Genomic DNA, 16,557 nt, shown 5'->3' with positions numbered 1-16,557 from the left:
AATTCTCTTTAACACTGAGGGTTAATATTTTCCTGAAGTTGTTCTTGTTCAGTTTGTTTCTTCCACTTTGAAATGTTCTCCAGAAGAATTTCTGATACTAGATAAAAGACAAGTTACCTTTATATTGCATGTGAATTAAACACTAAATATACCTAGTTTATTCTAGTCTTTCAAATGCTTCATTGATACCTCTTTTTTTAGCATTAGGCATTAAGTCATCTTGATATTTTTATCAGAAATGGATATGCCTGAAGTTTCTATTCAACATCTAAAATTCAAAGATGTGTAGGAGATTATTGTAAAGATGTTTTTTAACTTGTTCTGATTTCTAATAACTGTAATTACAGTGTTTCAGGTTTAATGCCAGCTTCACATCTTTTTCAGGCTTTGATTTATGTAAATACATAACCCACTGTACTGTATGAGATTAAATATCTTTTTAAACCTGGATAACAATTGCTTGTAGTGATTTAATACCGGATGACAGACAATTTTTTGTGTGATTAAAAGGAAAATGCAGTGTGATGATAATAGTTCTGTCCTTATTTCAAATGATTTTCCTATAATATAGAAAAAATGGGTTGTTTATTCTTGCATTTAAAATTAATATTCTGATAGAGAAATTGCAAAGTACAAATACAGGAGACTTTTAAAACTGTTGCATATCATGGTTTCATGGTGCTGAATGCATATATGGTGCACATTCTAATTGCAGACATGGACATCAGAGAAATGGCATCTTCCTCAGGTCAGATATGTGGTTGACCTTCATTTCATTGCGGCTTTTTGTATTCACTGTGGATTACATCTCTAACAAACAGCAGCTTTCATACAAACTCATGATTTAATAATAGATCACAGACCACATCTCATTTTTTTTTTTCACTTGCTTGAAAAATTAAGGTTTACCATTTCACCTACTGAATTATGCAAAGCTTTCTTCATCAGTTTGAGGCTTCCATTGTGAATGCTCCTGACTATTTAGATTTCTTTCCCTTTCTTTTGCAGGTTTTACATTTTCACATAGTTGTTACAAAGCAGATGATCATCTGTGCTTTCAATTTCTTTATGTGCTTTTCTATTTGTATTTCTTTTTACAGATGAAGATGATACTTCAGTTAGTACTCCACCAGCAGGTTAGGACTGTGATAGTGCTTTGTGTGTATGTATGTATGTATTTCCCTCTTGACTATGAACGGAGAAAGAGTCCAAACCATTACACTGAACTCAAAACATACTGATTAGTTTTTTTTTTAAGTGCCCTACATTAAATTAATCTCTGTTCAGAAGTACAAGACCTTCACACCAGATAAATTCCTTTCCAGCCCTGCCTTGAGGTCTTTCATAGAACTTCTGCAAATGTCAGAAGATAAAATATGGGTTAGCAGCTCTGAAAGCAACTTCACTTTTCCTATCAACAAACATGCAACATGCTTTCAAGGTTAGTCTTGAGACTAAATTCCATAATTACAAATAAAGCAGATGCCTTATGACTTCAAAACAGGTTAATCCACATAATTGTCTATCTCCTCACCTTAAGCCATCTGACCTATAAGGTAGTTTGAACACACTGCTCCAAGCCATTGCTGTCCATCTGGCAGACAAAATGCCTTTAATTATTGACAGTAAAAGAAAAGCAACAACACAGAAGTTTATCATGATAAATGTGGCACGGGCAGAATTTCTTCATTTCTTGCCTCATATGTGCTTAAAAATACACTATGGACAAAACATAGATTTTGAACACTAGAAATTGGTTTTGATTTTTCAGATGATAAACATGCTCCTGTTCATCTCCATGCTCTAAATGATTGTATTTTCTTGATTTCTTCCAAAAGAATTTGCATTATTAACTGAAGAGCTGAATGCTCTCTGTAAAGTCAGTAGCAGTGCATTTCCTTGCATTTAAGACCTCATTGGCAAAAGCTAAATATATAAATTAGATTCTTAACCACAACCCCCTAAAAACTAACTATTCATCATTATTTTGCTCAATCTAAATAAATAAATAGACTATTTAAATGATTCTAAGTACTGTCCCCTCAGATACATATTTAACAACATAAATTAATCTGTTATCTGCAACTACACACACCATTAAGAAAGACACCTTCATAGAACCCTTCTAAACATGAACTACTAAAAGAGAAATATTGAATGGGAATTTAACTAAACTAATTTACTTTTTTGAGAGAAAAAGGGAAAAGATTCCTGACTTTTTTTTCCATCTGTTCACTTCCTTTGTTTGGCATATTAGTAGCTCCTCACAGGTATGGTCCTATATATCTGGTCTAATCTTGCATGAAGAGACAATTACCCTAAAATCCCGGTGATCTGAGGTCAGTTAAGCTGTCATCTCTGAGCTGGTGTCATCTTAATTGCTCTTCCCTTTCAGATGGGATGTCTAAGCCAGCGGAAAGAAAAGATTCAGGTGAGCCCTCCTGAAAACATGATGAAACACTCCCAAATTTACATAATACAATTGTTTCTAACTCTTTTTGTCTTATTTTCATCATTTATGCAGTACTGGACTGTAACTACGTATTTTTTATGTATCAGAGCAAACAGATTTCTAGGAACTAAACCAGGAGTGAGAGAAGGCTCTGCTGCACAAGACAGGACACATATCAGTACTGTACACATACATACATACCTATCTATCTATATCTCTATTTCTATATAGATAGATACACAGCTATTCCCTTCCAGCCCTTCCAGGTCATCCACAGGGTGACAGTGGATTACCTGAGTCTCACACACAAGCCCCAGGAGACTGTAAGAGAATGGCTTCTTCTCACAGGCCAATGGATGGTGGGAAAAACTTAGTGAATTCATAACCTCTTTCTTCCTACCCTGGCAGGTGATGCATATTACACCCACTTTTGTGGTTTCAGGATTTGCAGCCTCTGGAACAAAATGAGCAGCACTTCAACCATGGTTACTGACGTGGCATAGTCACCTATGCCAGCCCCTTGAGCCAACGTCAAACCCACGTTTTGTTCTGTTTGTTTAATAAATAGGAAAATGTTAATATCTAAAGGTGATGATAATATTTAGGTGTTATGTGGTATCAAATTAATGACTCTATGTAAGCTTCTTCCATTTCTTAATAACCCTTTTTCCATCTCACCCTGTGGTGTGCTAGGTTTGTTACTGCACATGACCAGGTCCTGTATTCACACCAGTAACTATCAATTGTTCTTACACTGTTTCCACATACTAGCATGTTATACTGGTGTAACCTAAACATTTAGATTATGGAGAGATTATATATAGATGTGTATGTATATATGTGTGTGTTGGTGTATGTCTGTGTGTATATTTTTGTGTAAGTGTATATACGTGAGTATGTATATACATGGATGTCTTTGTAAGAACTGATGTACAAGCAGGCACATACAGAGCTGTTAGGCACACTACACCTAATTCTCTGAAAGACAGAAAGGCAAAGATTTTATACACTTCCATACCTTTTTTTTTTGTTTGTTTAATTCCTGGCAGGCTCTAGGATAATAAACACAGTTTGCCTTTTCCTATGGTCATTATATTGCATTTGTTGATGATGGAAATTTTTATGAGTTAAAAGTAATCCAACAGTGGAAATCTTTACATAGTAGAAAGACAACTGACCTCTGGCAAATGAGTTTCCACAGAAAATACAGAGCAGGGAAAGGAACTAGTTTTGAGACCAGGATTTGACTTAAGTGAGAAGCATTGTATGACTGGTTCCTCATTTGTACTAATTATGAAACCAGAACCATAAGAGCTTTGGAATAACTATAAAAAGCTGCCTTGGCTTCTGAAACAACAAGAAGGAACAAAAGAGATGCAACTCTCTTTGAAAGAGACAGATGGCTTTGTTAATTACAGCTGCACCTTTCCATATTTGCACTGCTTTTCAGTACTACTACTACCATGGCAGCATTGGCTGTACCCAGTTTCCCCTATGCACCCCTCAAAAAGAAGCTGTGGCACCTGGACTTTACAAGCTCTCACTTGAAATATGAGACGTGTGCTTTGCCTCTGCAGAAAGTGAGCAAGAAACACAATGTCATTCACCGTCTTGCTCTCCCCATTTTTTCTGTTAGGAATTAGCTTTGACCACAGTTTTGCATGTACTTATTTGAGATGTAACTGCACAGCACAAAGCCAGGGCTGTAAGAGGAGTGCAAAGAACAGAAACACACAGTTGTGATGGTAGAGCTCTCAGCCCTGGGGAGATCAATCATTTACTGCTTCTCTCAGTATCATTGTTCATTTCCAATTGGAAATCCCAGTTCCCAGAAGAAAAGGTGCTGCATCTGAAGATATGACAAAATTATTTCCTTCTGACAAATTGCTTTTTTCTGTAAAGTAACAGCCAATGCACATGGCAGGATATGGTACTGACTGATCTCCAAACTCTCCACTTTTGGCAAGGTACAAGAGAACAGAACTCAAAAGTAAGCTTCACCTCTGCCTTATTTTGCAGAACAGCAGAGGATAAACTAGCTTGAACAATTTTGACTGAGTTTAGTCTTGGGAGAGCCACACTGAAACTATGCATCATAACGTGTTCCGTTTGTCCATTTAGCTGTTTGTGTTTTCAGAACCTCCATCTCTTCTGAAAAACAAAGAGCTGACCTTTGTGCACTGCCTCTGTAAAGCACCCATGGTTGAATGCTGGTGCTATTCGAGATGCTCAGTACCCATCTTGGCTGATCACGTTCCCCTTTCTTCCTCCCTGATAGCTGCATTTTCTGTCACCACAGAGAGCATTGTTACAGGAACTGTACACAATGTGACAGCAAAGCAATGGATGTCAGTGTGAACAAAAACATAGATATCTTACAGGACATCTGAGGAGAGGTAATAGGGTTAGAGAGTTTAGTAAGTTCAGGTAAGTGTATTTTGGAGGGAATAAAAGACATTCAGATAACTGACATATGACTCTCTCTCTCTACATCTCAGTATGGTCTGTTGGAGAAGGAGAAGAGACAGAAAAACGTGATGATGCCCAAAGATCCACCTTGTTTGTTGAAAAACCTCAGACTGGTACAGTTAGTGTTGGTAAGTGCTTCGAAACAAACTCAAAAGCCACTCCAGAAAGTCAGATACTGAGGCAGAGGCAGGAAAGAAATGCAAAGTTCCTATGACAGTCAGCTTCTGCCCTCAGCTGTGAGTAATTCCACTGATTTTAGCTGGATGTGAATTCCACTCTCTGAAGGCAAAAAGAATTGTATGAAGAGAAGCAAAATCGAATTATCTAATTCAAGACAAGCTCAAAATCTAATCGTTTACTGAGCACAATGTGTACGAGGTATAGCTTCTGGAGAAGAGAGCCAGTTACTATGATGCTGTTGGGTGTATTGTTACTGATGTCAGGAAGGCCTGCAGCTTAGAGATTGCTGGGTCAACATTTTAACCCTACAGCTGTGTATAAATTAACAAGCAGAGTGAAATAATCAGCTCTGTAGGAAATCTGCTAAGATGACCTCTGCCGTAACCATTCGGGGGGGATTTACTCTCGGACTAGCACTGGCGTAGTCCTGTGGTCTATACAGATATTAGCAATTGGAACTCAGGTGGCAAACTCCTAGGGCACAGCTTTAGTTTCAGTTCCACCCCAGAGGATCCAGGTAAAGCACTGAGAAGACAATCTGTGCTGTGAACCAGAGCACGCTACATGAGGATGGTTAGGAGGTTCACCTCCAAACTGCACTCCTGAACCATACTATCCTGGTAAGCTGGCTGCACCCTAAGCAGGGTATCAACAATGATGCGAAGTTCAGTACAGACTGCTTAATATGTCCATTGTGTACTTGGATACACAAAGATGTTGTCAGATGTGTTGCAATTTTGCAAGCCTGTTGTTTTTTCTCAGTTTCTGAGTAGAAAAAGAACGTTTAGGGAGGATTTATTTGGCACTGGGCAGTGGTGTTCTGAAAATTGAGCTAACTTTCACTATTTTGAAATAATTGTTTAGAGAAGACTCTTCTCCCTTTCTTCTCAGTTTAAGGAATTATTGATAAAAATGCATCGAGAGGTCCAAGTTTTCTTTTCCATAGTGGAATTTATTCATGTTACATGCTTCGTAGCCTAGGAACACCTGTGCTTTTTTTGTTTTTTAAGCACAGAAAATCAAACATTTGGAACAATTCACCCAGGACAGATAGAGTTTTGCCTCTACTAATTTGTTTGGCTTCTCAGTATCTTAATCTCCACACTTACATGGGCAGAACACTTCCAAACCCAAAATCATTAATCTCTGTAACACTACAGTATTTTCATAGCCTGTGTGACTCTCATTTGATTCTTAGAGTTGTGGCAGAGCTAGTACATGGAGACTGATAGGAGCAGTAGTAAAAGTAACTTGTACAGATGTGACTGACAAACCACATGTTCCTCAATGACTACATCTTTTTTTTCCTTTTTAAAAGGTGGGAATATTACCTTTATAGCCAAAGTAGAAGCTAAAGATCTTCTCCGAAAGCCAAATGTTAAGTGGTTTAAAGGAAAATGGATGGATTTGGCCAGTAAAGCAGGGAAGCACCTACAGCTGAAAGAGTCCTTTGAGCGTCACACTAAGGTGTGTCTTTGTTTTTCCTTCTCACAGTAACAAAGCTCCAAAGAGAATTTAAAGATCAAATTAAGAAATTCAAGAGTAGTGGATTCTAAGTATGGCTTCCCCATGCAGGTTTCAGTGATCTCTGACCTTGTCCTTGACTTCCTTGCTCTGCCAGTGTGCAACAAGCAGTGGTGAGGAAATAAAAGTTTTCCATTGCCATTCCTGGTTTCCAAGTTCTTTCCAGAGCCCCTTATCCAAGTTATTCCTTTCTCCTGGTTTAGGTGTGAAAGATGTTTTGAGCAAATTTATTCCTCATACTGATGAATAACTTTGTTTGATTCTTAGATTCACACATTTGAGATGCATATTATTCAAGCCAAATTAAACTATGCAGGCAACTATCGCTGTGAAGTTTCTTATAAGGACAAGTTTGACAGTTGCTCTTTTGACCTTGAAGTCACTGGTAAGTTTCTACCTGTGTTTGTAAAGTCTTATAGAAATTTCTTTCCCTCCCTCTCCTCCCTCTCCTCCCTCTCCTCCCTCTCCTCCCTCTCCTCCCTCTCCTCCCTCTCCTCCCGCTTCTCCCTTTTTTTAACCTGAAATGCCACTTTACTTTTGTTCAGAAATGTTAAATGAAGTAATGCTTACAGTGAACATTTTTAGCACAGAATTCAGAGAATCTTAAGCATCTGTAATTTATTGTTTCAATGACTATTGGGATAGATAGCATGTAAGGCATTTATCCAAAAATAAGCTGGTAGATAAAATTACTGTTGAATTCAAATCAAATGCTGACACGTGAGACAGAAATCTAGACTGAAGGCTGTTCTAGAGAGTGAGGCTTCATCTGGCAACATTTGAGAAGAGGGATATCAAATGGTCATGGCTCGCTTTGCACCCTGATCTGGCATGGTATGATCACACTCCAGAAAGCTATTTCTTCCACTCTTCACAAAAATAAAGAACAGCACAATATGGAGAGTATTGGAGAGTCATGCCTTTGTCTGCTTCTGTGTTATAAAGGGCCTTACTCTGGCAAACATTAACCCACAGGATTATCTTTTCCTTCAAGAGCACTTCTGCCAGTGCAACTACATACACAAACCTGCATGGTCAGATTGAGAAAGATGTCTTCTGAAATGCCAGAGCCAGCAGTCAGCAGACAGAATAGTTGTTCACACCCATAAAGCATGCCTACCAAACAGCCTAGACCAGACTGCTCCTTCACAGGTCGAGAAGGACGTCACAATTAAGAGGACACTTGGCAGCTGACTGACAGCTGTCAGAGGCATCCATTCACTACCTGTGGATCAGACCTATTACATTTAGTTCAAAGTAGCACTGATGAGCAATTCATACAAAGGGGATTCATCCCTGCACCGAGAGTCAACATAAGGCAGTAGCTGTCTCTTTCTTCTGATGCTGAGCATACTGAGAAAGACCAAGATCCACGCAGGAGAGAAAGCATAGGAAATTGGAGTACAAAAAGGGCAGAGCCTGTGTATGGGCAGAAAGACAATCAGAGAGAATCATCACTGAGACACTAACTATGCAGAATTGCAGAAAGCAGTTTAGAGAAATTCACACTGAGCAGCTTTATAATTAAGGCAACTCAATTCCAAAGAAGCAGCACAAACCGTGGTCACTTAGCAGGAAACTGAATAAATCTCATATGATGAATTACAATGATTCCCTAAATTATATTAACTTCAAATTAATCTTAATTCCTGTATTGCTGTCATTTCCTAGAATCTTCCCAAGCTACTCCATCCATTGACATCAGATCTGCTTTCAAAAGAAGGTAACTGGAAACAGTGATCCCATGAAGCTCCTCAGTAACAGATGCTGGTAGCATGCACAGAACTCACACCAGTTTTGGCAGAAAATTGTATCAAGTGCTCAAAAAAATGGTTTTTTGTAAATAAAAACTAAAGAAGTGGGGTTTAGGGTAGAATGAAACAGGTAAACCAAAGACAGTATACATGATATTAAACACTCTGCGGTGAAGTTAAAGTGTTATTGATTTCCAGGAAGATGGAATACCTAAGATGATTACATGTATGTTTATTTAGATGTTTTGAAAATTATATTTCCATGCATGAAAATATTCTACTGCATATTTCCTGAAAATTGTCAGCTACAACATGAAATTTTCTGGTCTCAATCCTGAACTAAGTCAAAGAGGAAATTCACACCGATTCCAAGAAAACGGAATATGGCTTTATGCTATCTTACAGTAAGAAAGTGTGTCATAAGGCCATTGTTATGGAAAAACTACAAATAACACCTTGCAGAGGACATAAGATAAAGCACTGTTTTGAGTTTTATTACCTTTGTAATGACACAGCGATTCAAATCAGTATAGATGTCATTTTTACATGGTACAGAGAGAATAGTCTTACAAGAACAGAAATAATCAGAGTGAAAATGTTTTACAAACAGAAAATCAATGCAGCTGGTTAATTTACATACACAAGCAAAGTTGTGATTTAGAAATCACTGCTTTTATTTAGAGGGATTTGCTTTAAAGAGTAAATTTAGATGTTACCTTCAAGGTGCACTCCTTTCTTAAGCACAGTTTTAAAATACTTCAATAACTATTTTGCTCAAGCAGATGAGGATACCTGAATATTTTCTGGGGTTTTAAAGTAATATATGCAAAATATGAGATGAAATATCAGCATTGTTTGATTTAACATCTGCAGGATTTTGCCACTTGTGCAAATATTGGACGTGGCACTTGGTGCCATGGTCTAGCCTTGAGCTCTGTGGTAAAGGGTTGGACTTGATGATCTGTGAGGTCTTTTCCAACCCTGATGATACTGTGATACTGTGATATTAAGGGCAAATCTTTCGTCTATGTGTGCTTTACAGTAAAGACCTACTGCTTAAGATCACATTATAGAAAGAAATGCACCTTCACAGGACTGTGAGTCTATCCGTAAAAATATGCAAAGTACTGTTTCTTCTTTTATTGAAAACTGATTTCTTCCTTCATTTACAGAAATGTTCAATCTTAGGTGTCATGCTTTGCAATTAGAACTTGACACAGCTATGCAGTTGGAATCACCACCCAACAACGCAAATCTTTGGTTTACATTCGTAGCAAAAGACCAGCACAAGCCCTTTGTTTTTACACACATCCACTATGAAAATGAAAAACAAAGCTGGTTGTGCTGACTAGCTCATATTTATTTGTGTTACTGAAATCTAACACAAATCTTGGCAAATTTATGTACGCAGTTGCAAAAATTTGCCATCAAAGTATAACACCAAGCAATACAAACCTTTGTGTTATTTTTCACAACTGCCTAAGGAAACATAATTTGTGTGAAAAAGAATACAAGTTTGTGTTGATTAAATACCACTATTTGTGTGTCTGGAGAGTGTTGAGTATATGAGACATGGTAGAGTGCTTGCAATGTGTGTTGTCTAAGTCTTCTTGTATTAAACAAAGATTTGATCTCTTTCTATTAATAACAGCGGTGAAGGACAAGAGGATGCAGGAGAACTTGACTTTAGTGGTCTCCTGAAACGTAGGTGAGAACCAAGTGATGCAGTGAGCAGGTGTGGATTGCAAACCATTAGGTTAGCACACAGAAAAGAGTCAGGTGTAGCATTAATAACCTCTTAAGAATTTTCTGACTTTTCACTTTTTTAATGATTCTAACTATTCTTCTCATAGTACCCTCTATGAATGTTCAGTTAACTGTGCCTTTGAGTGTGCAGAAAAGAAACCTGAGATTTAAACACACTGGGAAAAAAAAAAAGTGAGCCACAACCTAAAGAGATAAATAATATTTAGTTTACTTGCCATTTCTTTTGTGTTTGCATGGAGGGTGGAGGGAGACTATTTCCTACACAGGGATGAGCAGTTCAGAAAATTGAGCCTGGTGGAAAAGTAAAAGACTGCAAGGGTTAAATTTTAGTACATCTTAATTTCATTTTATAGGCATCCTGATACAAAAGAATCATATATTATGCTGTCATACCATAGACACAGGTATTAATCCTTGGTAGCTTTTTGTTCCAATATGTGCACACCAAACATTCAATTGTGTTTTGTTCAACTTAAATGGTGCAATGGGGAAAAATATGGGCATATTTCTCTTCTTACCTTGAACATCTGATGTCTCAATAGTTACACCTTTACCTATTTCAGATCTTAAATTCAGTTTAGTCTATTAACAGGTTAAGACAAGATAGTTAATTTGTCATTTTTGGAAATTTATCACAGAAATTCTATATGCCATGGAAACCAATGGCAACTGACCACAGAGAATTGAAAAAGGAACTAGATCCTTTGTCTTATCTACCTTTTGCTCTGAAAGAGGAAACCCAAACATCCAGTATTAACTATATAAAAATTTCCCATTGGACTCATAGGCCATGATGCTAAGGATAGTATTTAAGCAACTAAAGCACACAGGAATGGCTGGAGGTTGAAGTAGTGAAATTATTGCCTGAACCAATTAAAATCCACCAGGACTTCGATTATTTTTGATCTTCTCATCCCTAATTAGAATCTTCAGTTTGACTTTTTATGACACTAATACAACTTAACACACCAGATCTCATGATTGCCTGTGGGGTGTTTTATGAACAACATGAGAGTTGCATGCAAGAGGTCTTGGTGGTTTTGTGGAAAAAGAAACATGATTTAAGAGAGCCATTATCACTTCACTAGCAAATAACTCACATGTTTTGTAAGACCAATATTATACAGCCCTATAAACAGAGTATACTTACTGTGTGATTAATGGGCAACGCAAACTTTTGTATGGTTACCAAGGAAAGAGCTAGAAGTTTTCACCTGTGGTGCATAATACTTGAAACATGTTCTTTGAAAAAGTAGTCCTAAATGCATAGAATCTGTATACTGCCTGTTTTCTAATTTCTTACTGATCTTGCAGGAAGAGAAACCAGTTCTTCCCTCAGTAATCCACTCTGAAACTGGTTCTGCTTCATCGAGGCAGTAGATCAGTAATGTCACGAAATTCCAAAAGGCACAATACCTCAAAAGCACTCAAACATTTAGGTCCTCTTTTTACAAAAGTACATCTTTCAGTGAAATGCACCTTTTTGGGGAAAAGATCTGAAGGTGATTTTGTGAAGATATCTGTTTCCTTGAGAAATACCAAGCATTGTTTGTTCACTACTCACAGCAGAACCTGTTGTGGTCTCAGAACAAAGTTTGCTTGCTCCAAGTGTCAAAATTTGTTCTCCAGTTACACAAGAGAAAAAAAAAAAAAAGAATCTGAAATGAATTATTTCAAGTTGGTTGAAAATCAGGATACTCATCCTCATTTTCAGCTACTGCCTCATTTAAAGGGGTATATTATCTCAATTCCCATGGAGTGTCCCTCTTCTGCGCATGGACAGGGATTGAATGCATGGCAAGTGGCCAGCCCTGGGAAAGGAGAATGCCATCCATAGAGTGTGTCAGCTTTTACATATGTTTGCAAGCTGATTTTGAGTTGCTGCCATTCAGAAGGAATCTCACTGAAACACCAGTCAGTGAGAAAAAAGCATGATCACAGATAAAAAGAAAGAAACATAAAATTACATACCTGAGCTAGTTTGCCTAGAATGATCCGGATATGATCATAATGAATTTACTGGAAAAAAAAATCCAGATTTCTTTTCCAGTTCCTGGACTGTTCTAGCAGATCACTGTTTTGAACTCAGCAGTCAATCTCAAAAATTATCGTTTTGTTTTGAATGCCTCCATTGTTCCCTCATATATTGGCTGCCATTGTGGAAAAAAAAATGCTTCTCTTTATTGGTTGCCTTAGCCTGGAGTTGCTGATAGTAAATATGGTACTGAAGCTTCTGTATAAAGGTGATGCTATTCACACAGGCCTCTGAAAACATTTTCTGCTCTTAAGACTGAGACAAACTGGGAAGTCAACAGATCCATCTTGCAAGTCCAAGCTGGTGTGGAAATCTTCAATTCCTATCCATATGCCAACTTTAAGTAACTCCGAGAAGCACTGGTGTAACTATAATGAGACTCCGGTTCCCTTGTATTTCACTGTCCTTTCACTGGTCACACCTGGTTAGCAGTTACAGGGACTCAGGGTTTGAAAGCATTTTTATACAATTATTAAATATAAGGACTAGACTCAGATCTCAGTGGTGCCACCAGAAACTGTAACTGGCTCTGCTCAGGTTACAACAGATAAAATGGATTTAAGGGGATTAGCCCCTGTGCTATTATAGTGCTACATTTCCAAACTCTTTTTCTTTTCTTTCTTTTTTTTTTCTTTTCTTTCTTTTTTTTTTCTTTTCTTTCTTTTTTTCCCTTTTCTTTCTTTTTTTCCCTTTTCTTTCTTTTTTTCCCTTTTCTTTCTTTTTTCCCCTTTTCTTTCTTTTTTCCCCTTTTCTTTCTTTTTTCCCCTTTTCTTTCTTTTTTCCCCTTTTCTTTCTTTTTTCCCCTTTTCTTTCTTTTTTTCCCTTTTCTTTCTTTTTTTCCCTTTTCTTTCTTTTTTTCCCTTTTCTTTCTTTTTTCCCTTTTCTTTCTTTTTTTCCCTTTTCTTTCTTTTTTCCCCTTTTCTTTCTTTTTTCCCCTTTTCTTTCTTTTTTCCCCTTTTCTTTCTTTTTTCCCCTTTTCTTTCTTTTTTCCCCTTTTCTTTCTTTTTTTTTCTTTTCTTTCCTTTTTTTTTTCTTTTAATACTGAAGCAATATAAAAACTCTTACAACTTACTACATCAGAAAAAGGCAAATAAAAATGTATATCCAAATTCTGCTGTGAAGAAACGTAAAGTCAGGTGTGAATGCCATTCTGGGCTATTTCACTTGGACTGAGTGAAATTAAAAAAAAAATATGATGGTGGTCTTCAAATTTTGATCAAACCATTTCTAGCCTCAATGTAGATTCAGCTTCACCTTTCCATACAGTGTCATAAAGCCTTGCTAACTCTTCCCCCATAATTTTATTTTGCTACTGTTAGGGAGGTAAAACAGCAAGAGGAAGAACCTGAGGTAGATGTATGGGAGCTCCTGAAGAATGCAAATCCCAGTGAATATGAGAAGATTGCTTTTCAGTATGGTATCACTGACCTGAGAGGCATGTTAAAGCGTCTGAAGCGCATGCGCAGGGAGGTGAAGAAGAGTGCAGGTATGGATAAAGCAGAATAAATTCTTATGTTCAGTAGTCAAACACCCTTAAAAATCCAAACTTTCTTAATTTCCATGTGAAAGCACTTGCACACTACAATTAAATTTTCATTACTGCAATGAGTCAGCCAGAAGGTGGCTTTGGTACCCTGCGGTTAGTATAAACAGCCTATCCCATAGCATTTAGCAAACATGTCCCTCCTTTTTGGCCAAACAGCACTTATAATCAGAACAAAGTCCCCAAGTTGAATGGAAAGGTGTTATCTGATCCAAAAGTATGCAAAGTAGACTTTGTGTTATAATTAACATCTTCTGCTCTAAAATAGAGTTACTCCATGCAGATACATTTACTCTTCAGCATTTCATTTTGCACTTAATCTGGGAGTGCTCTCAAATCATTGCAAGCCCTTATTACAAGCAAGGCATTGAAGTGGTGGAGCAGGTCCAGAGAAAGGCAATGAAATTGGTGAAGGGTCTGCAGAATAGGTCTTATGAGGAGCAGCTGAGGGAACTGGAGTTGTTTAGCCTGGAGAAAAGGAGGCAAAGGGGAGACCTTACTGCTTTCTACAACTACCTGTTGTGACAAGTGATAGGATGAGAGGAAATGGCCTCAAGTTACAACAGGGGAGATTTACATCAGACATTAGAAGAAACTTCTTCACTGAAAGGGTTATCAGAGACTGGATTAGGCTCTCCAGGGAGGTGTCTTCAAGAAAAGACTGTATGAGGCACTTAGTGCCATGGTCTAGTTGACTGGCTAGGGCTGGGGGGTAGGTTGGACTGGATGATCTTGGAGGTCTCTTCCAACCTGGTTGATTCTATGGTTCTATGATTGGATCACCTCCCTGGAGGTGTTTAAAAGATGCATAGATATGGTGCTAAAGGGCATGCTTTAGAACCAGACTTGGTAGAGGTAGATAAGGATTGGACTCACTGGTCTTAAAGGTCTTTTCCATCTGAAATGATTCTGTGAAGTCCCAGCTCCATCCTGCATTGAGTGAGGACATTCAATGAAGACATGTCTTTTCCCATCTACGCTACTAAACAGCACGAGTGGTGTAACACATACATAAATATAGATAGCTGGTTATATGTATAGGTGTATACATGTATGTGTATGTAAAATAAATGTGTATATACACACACAACTGTCAATGCTGTGTCTATCCAGCCCTATTCAGAATGTAGTCACACTGCAAAATCATGATGAGATACTAGCTTGAACATAGTCAGGATGATCAGATCTGCAAAGCTTTGCAGTTATTCCAATGTTTCTGGAAAGCAAGCTGATTTCTGTAGACTAGTCTAAGAATGAAGGGTGGCAGATCACATTGTGTGCATGCATTGTGAAAATTTTGATGAGGTTGATGCAATGTCATTTCAGCATTCATGTTCTAGCTTTCTAATCTTCTTTTATAATAACACCTGGTTTCCACAACAGCTTTTGCCAAAGGTCTTGATCCTGCATATCAGGTGGACAAAGGAGGTAAAGTAAGGTTCATGGTGGAGTTAGCAGATCCAACAGTGGAACTCAAGTGGTATAAAAATGGGCAAGAAATACGACCGAGTGCAAAGTAAGTATTTCTATTGTATGTGAGCAATCACATGGGTACACATGCACTTGTTTGACAAGTGTGCTGCATAAATCTCTCTTTGCTCAGGCTGGACCAGCTTTCATTATACATGAAAAGTGTGCAAATAATGGGTATGGGTATGCTCGCAACCCAGAAAAGTCCACTGCATGCTATATGTTAATGCATATTGGCTTCTTTGGCTCAAGAGCAATTGATTAAACATCCTTAGTAACATGGAGCAAATTCCTAGTCAGTAATTTCTAAAATATCAGAAAGTACTATGAATAAACAAATCTCTTGTCCTCAGTCCTATGTCTGAAGGAGGTCAGAATCTTTCTACAACAATTGGGTGCTAAGAGGACAGATGTTTAAGATCACATAATTATCACCTGAAGGAAGAGAATTGAGGTTTGTCTCATCATCCACTACCCACAATGAAGTCAACAGCCTGCATTAGTACAAAGTGACTTCAGTCATATGCAGCCAGTCTGGTGTACCCTGTGTACTTCATCAACTGTATTGCCTGCCTCCTGGTTTACTCCCTGACTTTATCTAAAGGAAGTAACTTTCTAGGTGCAGACACTTGAGTACAGGTAGAGCAATGGCTGAAAGTTGAGCCTAGTCCCTAGTGTGGCTACTACCAGCCCTTACAACCTGGTGTAGAAAATCCCATTCCAAGGTCAGAAAGAGCTAGGAATAACAATGTGCAAGCAGCAATGCACAGCAATGTAATGGTCCTGAATATCTCTCCAGAGCACAAAAACACAACAACTTTGTCCTCTGGTCCTATAGAAAAGGCAAAAGTCCTCTAATAGAGAAAGGGCAGAAGGCTGCAAAAGTCAACAAAGTATTTCAATTAATATTCATAGTTGACAAAAAATGTGTAATAAATAGAGTAACTCTGTATCTGCCATGAGCAGTTCAGAACTGTTTCACAAGCAGCTAAATGGATACTTCTCCAGCAGAAGGACCTGGATTGAATGTACCAGTGCATTTCTTCCAGGCTGCTGAAGCAGCTGTCAGATGCTAATGAGCTTTGGTCATTACAAACCTGGAGCAGATCTAAACTGGTGACATAAAGGTGAAAGGCTCCATATCTCATTACCAAAAGCCCATATCCCATTACTGATCTCTTGTGCCATCTGGCCTACCAATAATACTAACTTCTTAACTTTGGCTATTATTATACTTCACAAAAATGTTAAGAGTGTTGGAATGAGGATGGTGTCCTGTTACTGGTTATTTTCATCTTTACTCATCTAGAGTTTCGGACTCCATTTTATCTGCCATCCTCCAGAGCCTCCTCATTTTCTTATT

The 16,557-nt window shown here is 37.9% G+C and overlaps 1 protein-coding gene across 1 annotated transcript in view; it reads left to right on the top strand.

Annotated features, from left to right (window-relative positions):
- Nucleotides 1–717: 717 nt before the first annotated feature.
- The window catches only part of MYBPC1 (myosin binding protein C1), a 49,859-nt gene continuing 34,019 nt past the window's right edge, over nucleotides 718–16,557 (top strand). The window contains exons 1-9 of the mRNA XM_064154856.1: nucleotides 718–748; nucleotides 1,101–1,136; nucleotides 4,951–5,049; nucleotides 6,420–6,568; nucleotides 6,893–7,010; nucleotides 8,297–8,348; nucleotides 10,031–10,087; nucleotides 13,501–13,667; nucleotides 15,108–15,240. Coding sequence (XP_064010926.1) covers nucleotides 718–748; nucleotides 1,101–1,136; nucleotides 4,951–5,049; nucleotides 6,420–6,568; nucleotides 6,893–7,010; nucleotides 8,297–8,348; nucleotides 10,031–10,087; nucleotides 13,501–13,667; nucleotides 15,108–15,240 — 842 coding nt within the window. The remainder of the gene's footprint in view (nucleotides 749–1,100; nucleotides 1,137–4,950; nucleotides 5,050–6,419; nucleotides 6,569–6,892; nucleotides 7,011–8,296; nucleotides 8,349–10,030; nucleotides 10,088–13,500; nucleotides 13,668–15,107; nucleotides 15,241–16,557) is intronic.

This window comes from Pogoniulus pusillus, chromosome 15 (assembly GCF_015220805.1).
Source record: "Pogoniulus pusillus isolate bPogPus1 chromosome 15, bPogPus1.pri, whole genome shotgun sequence".
NCBI classification, from domain to species: Eukaryota; Metazoa; Chordata; class Aves; order Piciformes; family Lybiidae; genus Pogoniulus; species Pogoniulus pusillus.
This window is presented reverse-complemented; position numbering and strand designations above follow the sequence as displayed.